This window comes from Aulonocara stuartgranti (genome assembly GCF_965226115.1).
Source record: "Aulonocara stuartgranti genome assembly, chromosome: 5".
Lineage (NCBI taxonomy): Eukaryota > Metazoa > Chordata > Actinopteri > Cichliformes > Cichlidae > Aulonocara > Aulonocara stuartgranti.
Genome location: NC_138943.1, coordinates 31031207 through 31048788, shown reverse-complemented (window position 1 = coordinate 31048788; position 17582 = coordinate 31031207). Strand labels below are relative to the sequence as shown.

At 40.9% G+C, this 17582-nt stretch overlaps 1 protein-coding gene across 1 annotated transcript; it reads left to right on the top strand.

The window, feature by feature from the left end:
• The first annotated feature begins 10526 nt into the window (after positions 1-10526).
• LOC309707509 (general transcription factor II-I repeat domain-containing protein 2B-like) lies at positions 10527-13187 on the top strand. Its single transcript, XM_082534882.1, has 2 exons — positions 10527-10601; positions 10735-13187. Exon 2 carries the CDS (start codon positions 11276-11278, stop codon positions 12641-12643), a length of 1368 nt encoding a protein of 455 aa, XP_082391008.1. The 5' UTR covers positions 10527-10601; positions 10735-11275; the 3' UTR covers positions 12644-13187.
• Positions 13188-17582: the final 4395 nt, after the last annotated feature.

Genomic DNA, 17582 nt, shown 5'->3' with positions numbered 1-17582 from the left:
CATCAACCATGAATGGGGCATAAATGTATATGTATATATTTCTGTAAATGCCTTATGATATAATCAGCATTTATTAACTGGTAGTAAGGCAGTATAACAATTATTGCATAATTGTAATTAAAAAAAAGATTGGTTCAGGAAATGAGTAAAATCCATATTAATATCAGTGTAAAACGACATTAACTCTAAATTTTTTGTCAGTGTTTATTATCAGCTTTTTTATTTGTTGTTTTCTTAAAAATAGCACATACTCTATTACAAATGTCTGATCATACAGTGAAAAATATTTTTCCTGCTGGATTAAGCTCATTGTTAGAAATGAGGGTGGTATCAGTGGCACACTTTAACAGCTTAGCACACTGGGAGTAGGGAACTTTGAAAACTCTGTGTCCCCAACCTCTACGAACCCTCAGATCAACTGACACGCGGATGCTTTAACTGCCATTTGGAAAGGCTTATCATGCTGAGGTACTAAAATGCTTGAATAAGTGTCAGGTGTGTGCAAACAGTTATAATTCAAACAGTCTCTCACATTCACCTGCCTTTTTGGTTTTGATTTATTAGAATAATAAATGCATTATTAATTTTTTATTGCTTTTTTCATTTTTTTTTTTAAATCTGCCCCCTGCGTCTGCAAGAGTTAAACTGGTTAAACCAGAATGATCAAGCGAAAGATGGTTAAACATACAGCTGAGGGGGTTTATTGATTAGCTGACTAAATGGTTCATCGAGAGAATCCACAGCTAAAAAGGTGCAGCACAAAAACACAGAGAATAACAAGCAAGTGCTCATATTCAACAGTATGATACCTTTTGAAGGCAGTCCTTCTTTTTCCTGTCTTGAAAAATGTATGTTACCTGGCTCTTTGATTCTCAGTTCCCGGAAGCAGAAGTCCTCAGGCTGCTGTGTACCACACATTCTCCTTTGTAAAAGCGGAACCAGCAGCCAGCTACTGTACCGCAGCACAAATACAAACATGTATCCTTTGAAATGTACTTGAGATGAGCTCGTGTCCAGCAAAGGCAATCTTTCGACAGAGAAACAATGCAGTCTTTCCTCTGCTTCAGCATGTCTTTTTGTGAAATTATTACCTCATGAATCATATGTGTGTTACTGCAGAATTATCATTCATCTGTGCTGCTGTTCTCTAGAGCCGATGAGCCCCTATGAAAGCAAAACTATATTAAAAACAAATATCGGGAGACAGAGGTAGACAAATGTAAGACTGAAATCTATCCAGCTGGAGGGGGCAGACGTCCTCGCAAAGTCAAATCTGCACTTGCACTTTGATTTTATTTTTGCAAAAATCTGGGGATACAGAGCTACATTCCATTATTGTTTTTTGTTTCTTTTTTATTTATTTTTGTTTCTCTTTTTTGTGCGAGAGAAGAAGCCAAGTAAATGAACACAAAACTCCCATCTCACATTACCAGAAGCCAGATTCACAAATTGCTGAAGGCATTCTGGAATAAACAAGAAGAACAGGTTGCTCTGCCAAGTCTAAATGCCTGTTGTCTTGTGTAGACTCAGTAAAATCATTGTTTACTGTCTTGCACCTCAGTTTAAAGCAGAGCTGTGACCATCAGTGTCGGATGTGGCAGACATAGCAGTAGGCTGATGACTGCGAAGGAGCAAAAGTCGATGATGTGTGTTGCAGAGCTGTTGCATTAGATTGCACTGGTTGTAGCTAGGCGTAGCTTAAGAACTAGCAACTAAATGCATATCTGTCTTGGCGATATGTGCGCTTAAAATCAGGAAACAGTAATGCGTTGTTAATGAAAGGGGAGCTTCTGCAGCAGAGCATATTATCTCGCAGTTTCATCGTTTTTTCATACCTTTGTAATTCAACAAAAATACCGTATGACCCGACTCTCTGTTCACACTGTTAAAGCCCAAGTGTCTGAATGTTGTTGAAATGAGAGCATTGTCAAGGTATTTTTAAGACTTCATTTCAAGAAACATGGCCTATTGTGTAAAAGCAAGAGCCAGCAGTGGAGGCTATAATTACTGCATGTAGCTTTAAAAGTACACCATTGAGGATGTAACAGTGAGTAAAGTCAGTGTTTAAATAAATCAGCATCCGATACTGCTATTGTTTCTCTTAGGCAACCTTTTTTTTGTTTTTTAGCTTTTATCTCTGTTGAGGTCTCCTGCAATTCCAGAGGAACAGATCTGGCTCCTCTTTTAGCTGTTAAATGCTGCACTGTTTGCTGTATGCACATCTGTTGTTTGTTTCTAAATGGTTTATCAAAGCTTTAAACATTGATCTGCTGCTTCAGGTGAGGCTAATGAATGCAGAGGGTCTGAAAGACACTAAAATGCTTCTAGATCTGAGAGAAACTAACAGGGACACCCCCATCACCCATCCCTGAGGACAAGTATATGCAAAGCTTAAGCGAAACAGGCCCAAATGCAGAAATTCAGCAAGTACAAAAATATAGATAAGAGTGAAAGCATCCTCAATGTCCCCCCAAAAAAGTAAATACAGAACACGAACAGAAGCAGAGTGGTCTATATGCAGTTCAACAGCAGGCAAAAAAGCTTTGACTCAAAATAAAAAAGTGGCACACTCAAGTCAAAAATCTATATCAAGCATGCTGGCATTACTTTTGAGCCTCTGAAATGGGGGGACTATATATAAAAATGGGTGTAATCCAAAAGCAGAAAATGTAATATTTTTGTAAACTTCCTTGAATCAAAGCTGAAAGTTTGACTGTTTGATTTAAAATCTACTGTGAAGTTGTATAAAGGGAAAACTACAAAACCTCTGTCAGGGTCCAAACGCTCATATGGCTAACTGTCTGAACAAAATAAGAAACTGTAGTGATATAATAGCAGTACTGGGGGAAAGCAACTCAGAGCACAATCATTCCAAATCAGGCCTTTTACCTCCTGTCACATGTTTCTTTTTGTATGTGTTTCTCTCGTTGGAGGTTTTATTTAGAATATTGTGCTAACATAAATGGACTGATTCTTATATAGCACTTTCTTACTCTCCCAAAGAACTCAAAGCACTTTATACAACACGCCTCATTCATACACGAACAATTTCTATGCAGAAGTGCTTTCTATCTAGTATTGACACATTTATGCATCAGAGAGCAACTTGGGGTTAGTACTGAGCACAAGGATATTTGGCATGCACACTCGAGTAGCCAGGGATCAAACCATCAACCTTCCAATTAGTAAACAACCTGCTGCATTGCCTGTGCTACAGCAACCCCAAACAGCTTGAGCCTCTCCTCATTTCTTTAGCCGAAAACTTGGTATATGCCAGCAAGTGTCAGGTCTAAAAAACTAGACCTGATGCAGGACCTAAGAGGCCCTTCAGTTGATCAATCTATTGTTCACCAGCTTGACAATGATCTCAAACACTCTAGCAGAGCAGTAAAAACATACATGGAGAGAAAAGACACAGTGAAACACTATCAGTCATGGATTGGCCTCCCCAGATCCCAGACCTCAGTATTATGCATTTATTTATTTACATATTTGTAATGCATTTCCCTTAATGCCACTGTCAGTCTTGCTTATGTCATTTGCATAGAGTTCATTATTCCCAGTGGGCTTGTCACTTCAAGCTTTTGTAGCAGTTTAACTAGCTGACACTATTTAAAAAATCAGAGTGCAGCTCTCAAAATGTTTACAGAAAATTATGTAATAAATTAATAATAGTTGTAGCTATCTCCTCACTCCAAAGCTTGCAAGTTTCACTTGCATGCTTTGTCTTTCCTGTCACTCTTAAAATAATTAATAAAATCACTGATATTTACTTGTCCACTATTAAATTATAGCTTCCGTTCTTCATGTACTTTCTTGTCACTTTGTTGTATAATATTAACAGGTCTAAGGATGACGAAATAAACCAAATAAGTTATGATAAAAATAAATCAATGAGGGAAATATTCTGCAATGAATATGGCCTAAGAAATCAAATACATCTTTTCTTAAATTTGGTAAAAAGGAAAGAACAAAATTAAAATAATGGAAGAAATAATGGATTTCAAGTGAATGTATGCCTACTCGATGATTGACGGGTGATTTTCTTTTCTTTTCTTTTTTTTTCTCTTTAGTAATAAGAGGTGAGACTGTGTGAAGTAAGGTGTCAATGAAGCTGGAACACCGAGTCCAACAAAACCATGAGAGGCAACACGGCCAACACAGCACTCAGAATGGAAGCACAGCTGGAGTGTCTGTCGGTCGTGCTGTGCTGTTAAATAGGTGATGTTCATCACCAATTACTGTGAAACCATCTGGTGTCATCTGCAGTTTGACGTTAATGCCAGCTGACTGCATAAATGCATGAAATGATAAATTCTCATGGTCAGTAAATGTGGGACCAGAGGGCAGAGCACGTGTAATAGATTCACAGAGTTGTCGGTGACCCAAAAGCAGCATACAGTATGACAGCACATCGACTCTTCTGACTGTAGCTGTGCCCTTTAAAGACCACTGCAGATCCGATGTTAAACAGTAGAATTTGATTTGTAGCCTCTCCCGCTACAACAGTGATTACCACAGAGGCGGTGGTAAGCAGAGAAGTTACTGATAAAACCTGACATTTACTCTTGATGTTCAAAGGAGAGCTATTCTACGTTTATCTGTTATATAGGGGTGTGTGGCCAAAGGTTTGAAGTAATCCCTATGGGGCAAAAGCATGGGCATCAAATTGCTCTAAATACATGGTTGCGGATAGTTTTTTCTGCTCTTCTTTCTTTAGAGTGGAAAAAGCTGTAAAATTTTCCAGCACATGGCTTTTGTGCACCAGTTTAGCTCGCTGGACTAAGCGAGCAACCCATATGTCGTAAGGCCTGGGTTTAAATTTGTTTTTTGTTTTTTAGTGTGTAACTTCACTGTTGCGACTTTCTTCCGTAAATAAAGCCGCGGCCGGCTGAGTTGGTTGTGTCCCTGTGACGCGCCTCCAATAATCCATAATGAGTCGTACTTGTACTTTGCGCATTTATTTTAAGAACAAAACAAAAACAAAGATTTGTGCTTTCAATCAATTTACAAATAGCGCATGGATTAACTGGTGTGCCAAAAAAATGACGGTCTACAGAAAAGTTTGCCCACAAACCACTCACCCAACACACCTGCTGCAAACACCGACATCAGGTAAATAGACTGTGACCACACCCACATACCATCACCTGAGACGCAGGTAAAGCTATACACCTGTGCCACCAAAACAAAAAGGAAAAACATAAACATTGACTTTGGCTCTTACATTCACCCTGGTCTTTCTTTGAGCTTCCCTGTCTTCTTTCTATTATCCATTAACAATAAAGGCCAAAAAAGCACAACAAATATATATTTAAAGTTCTATGCAGATTGCAGTCAGCTGAGTTATGGTCCCAATTCAAGTGCATTATCCTAGCTACGGTGGCTGCTGTAGCACAAACAAGCCAAGAGAGTTCAAAAACATTACATTCAGAACATACCCCATAATGGCACAGGCCAGTCACCATGTTTCCAATAATTTTTGTGTAAAAAAAAAATTTTGTACACACTATATTTTAACATGTTTGAATAATATCAATGCTTACCAGTAACCAGATAAGGCAAATAAACAATCAGTTAAATGCGTTGCAATATTTTTCACTTTTATTCCAGATTGACCTTAAAAAATCTGGCCTCCATTTATCAGTACTGAGTGTACTCAAATAGTGGCTCCAGACCAGATGCCTAGTGTTGTTTTTTTGTGTGTGTGTTTGTTTGTTTTTTGTATAGTCTATCAGTCTACTCTTTACCTCAGCTGCCAATGCTGGGTGAGAAGTTCCCACCTTTATTTACTCTGGGAGAGGCCGTAGAACTTTGCCAAAGGATTCAATGAGTAGGTGAAGCTCATTTCTTATCAATGACAGCCATACTGAGGATTAGTTGTTGAGGATTAGCTGAACAGTGGCACTGTTACCCTCTGTTAGCTGCTGTTATCTATGATAATGTTAGCTTATAACCAGCTGTTGTTGACATTTAGCTGGCTCTTGTCAGCTGAGATGGGAGGTCACATGTCTAACCTGCTGGCAATAAGAAAATGTTACAATAATAAGCAATAATTGGGACTAAATAAGTATGTTACTGCGCATGTTCATTTGTGTTAGAGCACTGACTTCAGTTTAGAAGATGAGGCTTAAAGTGAGGAGGAAGAGGACCACGTTTTATTATTATGTCCGCAGTGTTGTCTCTTCCCTTTGCATTTTGAACGAAAGATGATGGGGACCCCTCCTCAGCAGAGAAAACAAGAAAATCTTTATAGTGAGTAAAGATGATGTTTTTGTAAAAGGTGATCATGCAGCATGCAAATATGGAAAACTTGTTCTCTTCTCCTCCACCTTAGCTGTTAAACATAAACATGGTTGCCTCCATAAACTTCAAACCCAATCCTATGGAATTTTACATTAATTATAAGTTTATGAGAATCCCTCAAGCCAATGGTAGCCAGTCTGTCAAAGGACTAACACGGAGGGACAGAGTGACAACCCACCAAAGCCCAGTATAAGGTAAATATTTTGAACTGTGAAAAATGCAAAGTGACTCTGCTCGAGACCAAGTATAAATATATGGAGTTAGAAATGAGCATAATAGGTCGTCTTCAAGGTGGTATTCTGCTTTCCTCTTGTCGAGAGTTATTGTTCTCTCAGTAAGAAATATGTGGGCCTGACAGTATGTCATCCACATTTTGCCAGCCAAAGTACACAAGCACAAAGCAACAAGCTCCGTTATTAGACTAAACTGACAGTCCTGTGTTATTCAGCCTGACAATGGGCCTCATACAAGACTGCACTGGTATTCTTAGCATAAATCCCTTTGAAGTTTGCTCACATGTGTTTTTCTAGGGCTGTTTGCGAGGAGCACATCTGTAAAATTTGATAGCTATATATATCTATGCTCTTAAAATTGCTTCTTCATTTGATTCATTCATAAAAAACATATCAAAGAGTTACAATAGAAAAGCAAGGCAGTGTTTGATATGTTTGGAGGGTCTAGCATGAAATCCTTCAAACAACTCTCATTGACAGGCCCTCATGTTTTTGTACGGTACCAGATTTGGTGATGCAGTCTGCAATTATTTTGAGGTCATGAGTCACAGCAGCTTTATAGTGAAGAGCTTTTTGTAAACGCTGACGTCAATGTTTGGCCTCTGGTTGCATGTAATTGTTGCTGTTGTCTACTTTAATGGGAGGCAGGAGGAGAGCAAACACTCTGGGTCCTTTGATGGGTCATTGTCTCTGTCCTCCCATTCTTGCAGTCTCTCTCCATCCATAAGCTCTCACCATGACTCGAACTAACATCTCTTATTTTCACTGCACTGGCTGGCGCCTATGCTTGAAAGATAGTCTTTTTAATTACACTCTCTGTTTTGTAACTATCTTCTCTCCCAGAGGAATTTGTTGGAAAAGTGTCAGAGTGAGCCCGCTTCAGGCTAGAGTTTAACACAAGCCTTAATGTGTCTAAATATCTGTTGATTTATATGGCGCTAGTGATTACACCCATATTTCATTTTCTTAGCTTTGTTTTACAATCCCTGCAATCATCTCCTTAATATATGTGTAGCAATAAAATTGCTTTTCCTTCGCAGACTTATTACTCTAGATATGTAATCAGTATCCAGTGCTAACTCACCCAATCTCATTTTTCCATCATTAACTTGTTTATTTTATTGTGAAAAGACAATAAATTGTGGCAAATTTTCCAAATATAGGAGCTTAAAGGAGTATAAAAAATCTATTAATTATTAAAACCTGAAATCATATTTGACTTTTGCCTGAATGAATTAAAACTAAAAATATGTTAGAGCACAAGAAGAAGAGAAGGGCCTCTATTTGCTTTCAGATGCGCCCAGTGCAGCTGTTGTACAACATCCTGAATTTTATGTTGTGAATGCCGGACTTTTCATCAAAACGAAAACCCACGAGGACCATCTCTGTGGTGTTCCCGGAAAAAAACACTCTTGCAGATTGTATGGTAGCTTTTCATCAGAAGGATGGGACAATGTTTGCACACTAGGGTGCTCCTGGTGGTGCGGAAAAGCCTCATATTCCTTGGCTACTATGCAGCTAGGCACAATAATTATCAGACAAAATGACTCGCTAGATTGCTTCCCATATCAGTACAGCTGCACCACCATGTTTAACAGTTAGCAACAGACATTGAGATCACCCCAAGTGTAAGGTTTATAATTGATACAGTGCACACACACAGACCCACACGATTAATTGACATTGCCTGCCCTGAAATGGCTCTCTATGTTCTACTTAGCACGAAAGTAATTGGGGACAGATGTCAGCGACAATACAGCAAACAAGTTATAACTTGTACTATCAGGGTTTCAAAATGTGGAACCGATAAACATTGAACCATTGCTAATGCAAAAATACAATATTACCACGTGTTGCACTAGTCACTCATTTTCTGTCTTAATATGAGTTACAAGAGAATATCAAACCACTTGTGCATGTTAAATCTAGCTTAGCAGAATAAAAGATAGAGCTGGCACAACTAATAGAAATCATCAATACTTTGGTATTTAAAAAGTATAACAGAGGACTTGTATGTGACAGTGGTCAGTTGTGATAAACACACAGAGAAAAGAGATTGACTGTACAGCTAATTTTACAATATGTCATATTACTGTTTTCCCAGGTCAACACAACTTAATATACGTTTTCAAATAGCGTCACAATGTCTTTTTTTACTTAACACTCTGTATATAACTGCTGCTACACGGTGCATTGTTCAAACTGTAGACTGTTTAGCATTTGATTTTAAATATCTTATTTGATTTTTACTCTAAAGGCTTAGCCTAAGCATCCAATTAATGTAAAATAGCTTTTTTTTAATGCAAGCTTTACTCTATACAGCATGTACAGTTTAAAATTTGAGCTAACTCTATGCTAAAAACTAACACAGCCTGGATTAAAACTAAAAGAAAGGGTACAGTTTCCATTATGAGAGCTGGCGTCTGAACAACAAAACACAGTTAAAGACGTTTCGAGACACAAATTCAAATTATGTGAAGGACTTGTTAGCATAATGTGGGAAAGAACGGGCCTGTTGTGAATGCTTTATGTAATAGTCACCCAGCACTGCCACTCCACAGATGGTCCAGGAGAGGTAGGCAGTTGTACCAGCACATCTATTTCCACATAGCAGCAATAAGAGCTCTTATCCCTCTCTGCAAACCCACACTCTGACAGGAGGCTGAGGCACTTGACGAGCAGCAGCGAGGCCAGATACTGTGATTAAAAATGGATGCTTATGCGAGAGAGAATGTCAGCATGATGCTGCCATAACACACTCATATAAAACGGGCGTCAGATTGCTCGTCTCTCGATGTGGTCCTTATTGGTGTGTTATTGATTATGGCGAGTGAGCAGATTGCACTTGGAGACAGGCTGATATCCGGAGATTTGTGTGGCTGGTGCTTTCTTTACGAGGCTCCTATCCTGAGTTTGTCAATTAGTGTGCTCAGCAGAAAAAAAGACACATGCTGTACCTGATGATAAATGGGAACTTGTTGAGATGTGATCTGTAAAATATTGAATGCCTGTGGACCCACGTGGAGTAGATAACAGCATGAACAGGAAATAATTCCCCGGTATGAAACTAGTATGAGGTCTGACCAGAGTACAGCTTTAGCTGTATGAGAAGTACGGTTGACTCTGTTTGTGTATGCCGATCTCGCATTCTCGCACCGAGTTCTTCTGATTAGAGGCAGCATAAGGAAATGTGGTGCAGTGCTGACTCAGATGAGAATTAGTTGTATTTCCAGAGTTATATAGTATTTGCAGCACTGCCCTCGTACAGAAACAAATCACAACAAACAGACACATCCAGCAGGAAGATATCTCTCGCCTTTCTAAGTAAAAGCGTCAGTAGAATGTAATACTCCAAGAGTACTATCAGGAAAAAGGTGGCTTTAAACACAATGCTCATAATATTAAGAGAACAAATGTTCTGTTGTGGCATGTAATGTCCAACACATTGTGATGACTCCACAGAGAATGACTGCCCCCAGTATTATTTAGCTGATTTAATTGGTCTTACATATTTTAACCTGTGTTCAGAAAAAATACTTCCTCCAACCTGACACAGGTGTACACACTGGTAACACTGTTGGATTGTTGATGTATTAAGCATTTGCTTAATACTTGTGCATGCGCATTAGCATTTCTTCTGTTGCTGGCCCTATCTGTGGGTTCCCACTCAGGTAATAGACTTTAAATTGGGACAAGGTGTAAAACTTTTCGTGAAACACTTTTCAAGGTGTTGGAAAAGTTTTACAAACATATAATCTCAGTTATTCAAAGACAGAGGACCTTTGTTTAACAGATGGAGTCTATGTGGAAAAGGCTTTTGGGCTTTTATTGTAAAACTTCGAGTGACCTCCAGAAAGAAATGCCAGCAAGCCTGAGTGCCTGTGGTATATTCACCATATAGCTATATATGCTATGTAGCTATATATGCTATATAGCTATATAGCTATATGCTATATAGCAGGGGTCACCAACACGGTGCCCGCGGGCACCAGGTCGCCCGCAAGGACCACATGAGTCGCCCGCGGGCCTGTTCTAAAAATAGCTCACCATAACAACTTACCAGTAAGCTGCATCTATTTTTATTTTTTCTTGCTATTTTTTTTTTTATCACAATTGCATTGGCGTTAATTTGTTAGAGATAATATATTAAAAAAAAAGTTTATTATTAAATATTAGATCATGATCTAATATTTAGTGCTAGCTGGTCTCCACGGAAACAGTTGCCGTGAAGACCAGCAAAGGCAAAGGTGAGGAGATGAGGAAAACATGGCGGAAAAAAGGAAGAAAACATATAATTTTCACAGTGAATGGGAGGAAGAGTTCTTTTTTACCTCTGTGAAAGATTCATGCGTGTGTCTCATTTGCGGGGCAACTGTGGCAACGGCAAAGCGGCACAACGTGGAGAGACATTTCCGAACGTGTCACACAAGCTACCATGCTAACTACCCAAAGGGCAGCACACTGCGAGCGGAAAAGGCCCGCGAATTAAAGGCAGGTTTGAGCAAACAGCAGTCTTTTTTCACGAGACCGGTGAAAAACTCTCAAAAAGCAACCGAAGCCTCATTTAGAGCTACACATTTCATGATTAAGAAAAAGAAGGCATTTTTAGACGGGGAGTATTTCAAAGAAGCAATGATGATAATTGCAAAAACTGTGCTTAAAGACGAGAAATATGGAAATATGGAAATATGGAAACAATGTAATCTCCAACTACAATTGTTAGAAGAGTGTCGGCTATGTCCGGGAACTTGGCTGATCAGTTGGATCAGGATCTGGCAAAGTGCAGTTGGTTTAGCATCCAGTGTGACGAGTCCGTCGACAGCAGCAGTACAGCACAGCTGATGGTCTTTATCCGGATGGTATTTGATGGTTTCTCCACAAAAGAAGAACTTCTGACACTACTGCCGCTAAAGACAACAACGAAGGGAGTTGACATCTATAACGCGGTGAAGGAGTTTTTCGCGAAGAAAAAGGTACCGTTGGAAAAGCTGGTATCAGTGACTACCGACGGGGCTCCTGCTATGATCGGCCGACATACGGGATTCATCGCTCACTGTAAAGGTGACACAGAGTTCCCAAACTTCATGCATTACCACTGCATCATTCACCAGCAGGCGTTATGCGCAAAGGTGATCGGCTTCGAGCACGTCATGACTCCCGTCGTGAAGATCATAAACAGCATCCGCTCCAGAGCTAAACAGCACAGAACATTCAAGGTGCTATTGGAGGAGCTGTCAGCTGAATATGGTGACCTGCTACTACATACGGAAATCCGATGGCTCAGCAGGGGACGGATTTTGCTTCGTTTTTTGTCACTTTTGGGTGAAATCAAGGAGTTCATGCAATCCAAAGGGGAAGACACATCTCTGCTGGAGGACACTGAGTGGACACTTGACCTTGTGTTTTTAACAGACATTACTGGGAAACTGAACCATTTGAACTGTGAGCTGCAAGGCAAAGGTAAGACTGTTGCTGACATGATTAGTGCTTTAAATGGATTTAAAGCCCAGATGAACATTTTCTCTGTGCATTTACAGAGAAAAAAGGTGCTGCACTTTCCCTCTGTGCAGATGGTGCTGAAAGACAATGCTTCTGCATCTGAGACTTTTGACAAAGTTGCAGAAAAGTACACTCAAGTCATAAACCGACTTGGTCAAGAGTTTGAGAACAGGTTTTGTGACCTTGATCAGCTTGAGCCATGTGTCTCATTTGTTTCCAATCCTTTCATGAATGTGGACACAACATGCATTGCTGAGCAACTAAGTTCAATGTTCAGCTTGGATGCTGGACAGGTGGAAATCGAAATTGTAACATTGCAAAATGACGTCCACCTCAAAGCCTATCTGGGTGCACCAAACTTTTGGTGCCTTGTTGACACAGAAAAGTACAGTGGTGTGTGCACAGCAGCTATGAAGGTTGCCAGCCTGTTTGGTTCAACCTATCTTTGTGAATCAGCCTTTTCTGACATGAACTTCATCAAGAACAAACACAGAACACGCCTCTCCGATGCACATCTGCAAGACTCACTCAGAGTTGCAGTGTCAAGTTATACCCCAGATTACAACACACTGGTGAACAGCATGCAATGCCAGGTTTCCCACTAACAGACAAAGAAAGCCATATTAGATGTTCTCAGTGGCAACATTACAGTGTCATGTCAAAGTTGAATTTAATTATTGAAAAACAAATGTGTTTGTTAAGTGTAACATGTGACAATTTGCTTTAAAATGCTGCCAATTTGGTGAAAAGTTCTGTAAAATTTGAAAGTTGATTTTTTGTATGTTACATACATACAAAAATAATGTATGTAACAGTGCATGATTTGTTAAAATTTGTTAGTGGTAAGTGAAAATGTTGTAGAAGTGATCACTTCAAAATGTAAATACTTGCAGAGATATATAGAAATAAAGCGTTGCATATTGATATTTATGTTTCCTACCTTGTTTCCTAATTGCATTCTTTATAATTATGGTGAAAAATAATTAACATAATTAGTGTCCGTACATAGATGAATATCATTAATTATTAATGATAACACATAATTAAGTTAAACTGAGGAAATTTGTTATTTGAGAAGTGTGTGTCAAACTGGTAGCCCTTCACATTAATCGGTACCCAAGAAGTAGCTCTCACTTTCAAAAAGGTTGGTGACCCCTGCTATATAGCATATATAGCCATATAGCTATATATGCTATATGCTAAATAGCATATATCGCATATAGCTTTAAATGTTCTAAAGCATATAGCTAAATATGCTATATAGCATGTAGCTACATAGCTATATAGCTATATGGTGAATATACCACAGGCACTCAGGCTTGCTGGCATGCAGTTAGTGTGTGCCATAAAATATAGCTATATTATAGCACACACTAACTGTATTACATATTTAATTATAGGTAAGACTAAAGTTAAATATTTCTTATATTATATATGCACCGGAATGTTAATAATAAATATAACAATTTAAAACCCTAAAAAGTCATCTTAACTAAAAAATAAATAAAAGCACATGAAGTATTGTAGACTACACTTCTTAAGTTAATCTTTTTTTTAATCACTGTAGTCTTCTACATCTGAAGTCCAAAACACTAGGAGGTGACTCATTTGATTGCAAATAAAAGTCTGATTTTATTAAAACTCCACTCTTTGTCTCACACTTTTGTACTTTTCTGATGCTTTTATTCAGTCTTACTGAATACAACATAATGTTCTTTCTGCACACTGTGGTCCTCATTAGAGTTAAGAAGGATAATTAAAGAGAAAACCCTTTAGGGCAAGCCTACATTGTTACTTTCTGTCAGTGCCTAGGAACATGTGGTTTCCTTCAGTTATGCAGTTCCGTTAATGTCCAGTTTCAAAACACCAAGATGGCGATGGTGAAACCGGTTAGTTTGAGACATCTAAAAAGTACTTCACTGACTACATCTTTAATATACACTCAATTGTGACAAGTATATACACTCACCAGCCACTTTGTTGAACATAAATATATGTAGAAATGCTTCTTAATGAAACCATCCAATCAGTCACTCACATAGCAACAGCTCATTTAGGCTTGTAGAAATGGTGAAGACAGCCTGCTGAAAATCAAATCAAATCAAATCACTTTTTATTGTCACATCACATGTGCAGGCACACTGGCACAGCACATGCGAGTGAAATTCTTGTGTGCGAGCCCCACAAGCAACAGAGATGTGCAAACACAACAACACAAACGAGCAAAATACAAGAATGGCCAACCTGAAACTAATAAATATATGTACAATATATAATAGTGTATGCATTTCTGGATGTGTATACTAAATATTTTCCTACGTGTGTGTGTGTGTGTGTGTGTGTGTGTGTGTGTGTATACACATTTTTACAAATTAAATAGTAAAAAAATAAAATAAAATAATAATAATAATAATAAAATATATAAAATATACAGAGTTGAATATGTGCAAAACAAGTGGCATTTATATACAGTGTGGAGTGCATAATGTTGAAGTTCCAGTAGTGAAGCTGAGGTGTCTATGACGTGTTCAGCAGTCTGATGGCCTGATGGAAAAAGCTGTCTCTCAGTCTGCTGGTACGGGACCGGATGCTGCAGAACCTCCTTCCTGATGGAAGCAGTCTGAACAGTTTATGGCTGGGGTGACTGGAGTCCTTGATGATCCTCCCCGCTTTCCTCAGGCAGCGCTTCCTGTAGATGTCTTGGAGGGAGGGAAGCTCACCTCCAATTATCCGTTCAGAGCACCGCACTACTCGCTGGAGAGCTTTGCAGTTGTAGGCGGTGCTGTTGCCATACCAGGTGGTGATGCATCCAGTGAGGATGCTCTCAATGGCACAGTGATAGAAGGTCCTGAGGATGCGGGGGCTCATGCCGAATCTTTTCAGTCTCCTGAGAAAGAAGAGGCGCTGCTGCGCCTTCTTCACTGTTTTGTTTGTGTGTACTGACCACGTAAGATCCTCAGCCAGGTGTACGCCAAGGAACCGGAAGCTGCTCACTCTCTCCACAGCAGCGCCGTTGATGGTGATGGGGGTGTGTACTTCTCTGCACCTCCGGAAGTCCACTATCAACTCCTTTGTCTTTGCGACGTTGAGGGTGAGATGGTTGTCTTGACACCAGTGGGTCAGGGCGCTGACCTCCTCCCTGTAAGCCGTCTCATCACCGTTGGTGATAAGACCCACCACTGTAGTGTCGTCCGCAAACTTCACAATGATGTTGGAGCTGTTATTGGCTGTGCAGTCGTAGGTGTAGAGTGAGTACAGGAGAGGGCTCAGTACACACCCCTGTGGAGCACCAGTGTTCAGTGTGATGGGGGATGAGGTGATGCTGCCCAGTCTGACCACCTGGCGTCTGTCAGACAGGAAGCTAAGGATCCAGCTGCAGAGGGAGCTGCTCAGTCCTAGATCCTGCAGTTTCCTGTCCAGCTTCGAGGGAACGATGGTATTGAATGCTGAGCTGTAATCTACAAACAGCATCCTCACATACGTGTCTCTCTTCTCCAGGTGTGACAGGGCAGTGTGTAGTGTCAGGGCTATGGCATCATCAGTGGACCTGTTGTGGCGGTATGCAAACTGTAGAGGGTCCAGTGAGTCGGGTAGTGCAGAGCAGATGAAGTCCCTGACCAGCTTCTCGAAGCATTTGCTTACGATGGGGGTCAGGGCTACAGGTCGCCAGTCGTTCAATGAGGAGATGGTGGAGGATTTGGGTACAGGGACGATGGTGGCCATTTTGAAGCAGGCTGGGACTACAGACAGAGAGAGGGAAAGGTTGAAGATGTGCGTGAACACTCCAGCCAGCTGAGCCGCGCATGACCTGAGGACGCGGCCGGGAATCCCGTCCGGACCAGTAGCTTTGCGTGCGTTCACCTTCCTGAAGCACTTCCGCACATCCTCCTCAGACACAGTGTGAGTCTGTGTATTCATCAATGTCTCTGGCGGCCACGTGAAACATTTCCCAGTCCGCATGATCAAAACAGTCCCGCAGCGCAGACTCCGATTGGTCCGTCCAACAGTGCACCGCCCTCCGGGTTGGAGCTTCCTGTTACAGCTTCTGCCTGTAGGCGGGCAGGAGCAGGATGGAGCAGTGATCTGATTGGCCAAATGGGGCGCGGGGGAGGGCTTTGTACGCATCCCGGAAAGAGGTGTAACAGTGGTCGAGTTGCCGGTTTCCACGTGTGTTGAAAAGGATGTGTTGATGGAGTTTTGGTGAGACTTTCTTCAGGTTTCCCTTATTAAAGTCTCCGGCTGTGATAAACGCTGCCTCTGGGTGTGCGGTTTCCTCGCTGCTGATCGCGCTGTACAGTTCCCTGAGTGCACGGTCAGTGTCGGCTTGTGGGGGAATGTAAACAGCCGTAATAATCACTGCTGTAAATTCCCTCGGTAGCCAGAATGGCCGGCACTTAATCATCAGGTACTCCAGGTCCGGTGAGCAGAAGGATTTGACCGGGTGCACGTTCGCATAATCACACCAGCTGTTGTTGATCATGAAACACACACCACCGCCTCTGCTTTTCCCAGTAAGATCCTGTGACCTGTCCGCGCGGTGCACAGAGAACCCCGGCAGTTGTATTGCGGAGTCCGGTACTTTGTCCGATAGCCAGGTTTCTGTGAGGCAGATCACGCAGCAGTCCCGCATCTCTCGCTGGAATGAGATCCGTGCCCGAAGCTCGCACAGCTTGTTCTCCAGAGACTGCATATTAGCCAGTAATAAACTGGGTAACGGTGGTCTGTAAGTGCGCCGTCTCAGTCGAACCAGAACGCCAGATCTTCTCCCTCTGCGTCGGCGTTTGCGGCCTCCAGGGCCAGAGAACAAAGGCGTCTCAGGTGAGATGAATGGGGGGTCTGCAAACGGAGCGTCCGTGTTGCAAAACTTGAACTCCGGAAAGTTATAAGAAAGACCGTCTTTTATGTCCAGTAAGGTTTGTCGGTCGTACACAAGGAGACAAGTGCTGCTCGTGAAAAAATAAAGGAAAAGTAAAATTAAACACAGAAGAAAGCCGTTGCTTGGGGGAGCTCGCGATGAGGCTGCCATACTCGGCGCCATCTTGATCACAGAGCATCAGAGTGGAAAACAAGGTGATTTAAGCGCTTTGTTATACATGCGAATATTGTGGTTATGCAAAAATTCTGCTCCTCGCATACATGGTGTTGAATAATCAGACCCCATCTTATCTTAATGACCTTATAGTACTACATCACCCCCACTAGACCACTTTGCTCTCAGACTGCAGGCTTACTTGTGGTTCCTAGAGTATTTAAACCAGCTTTAGTTTGGATTCTGGAGACAGAAAACTATCTCTACTTGTAAGATTTGGCTTAAAACTTTCCTTTTTGATAAAGCATATAGTTAGGGCTGAATCAGGTGATACTGAATCCCCCCTTAGTTACTCTGCAATAGGTCTTGGCTGCTGGGGGATTCCCATGATGTGTCCCATGAGTGTTTTATCTTCAGTCACCTTTTTAGCTCACTATGTGTTGATATACCTGTCTGCATTTAATTGTTAGTTATAATTAATCTCTGGCTTTCTTCCACAATGTGTCTTTGTCCTG

Bases quoted from the DNA above. Each gene is read 5' to 3' on its own strand.
- LOC309707509 (XM_082534882.1), top strand. From the start codon at position 11,276: ATGTCCGGGAACTTGGCTGATCAGTTGGATCAGGATCTGGCAAAGTGC.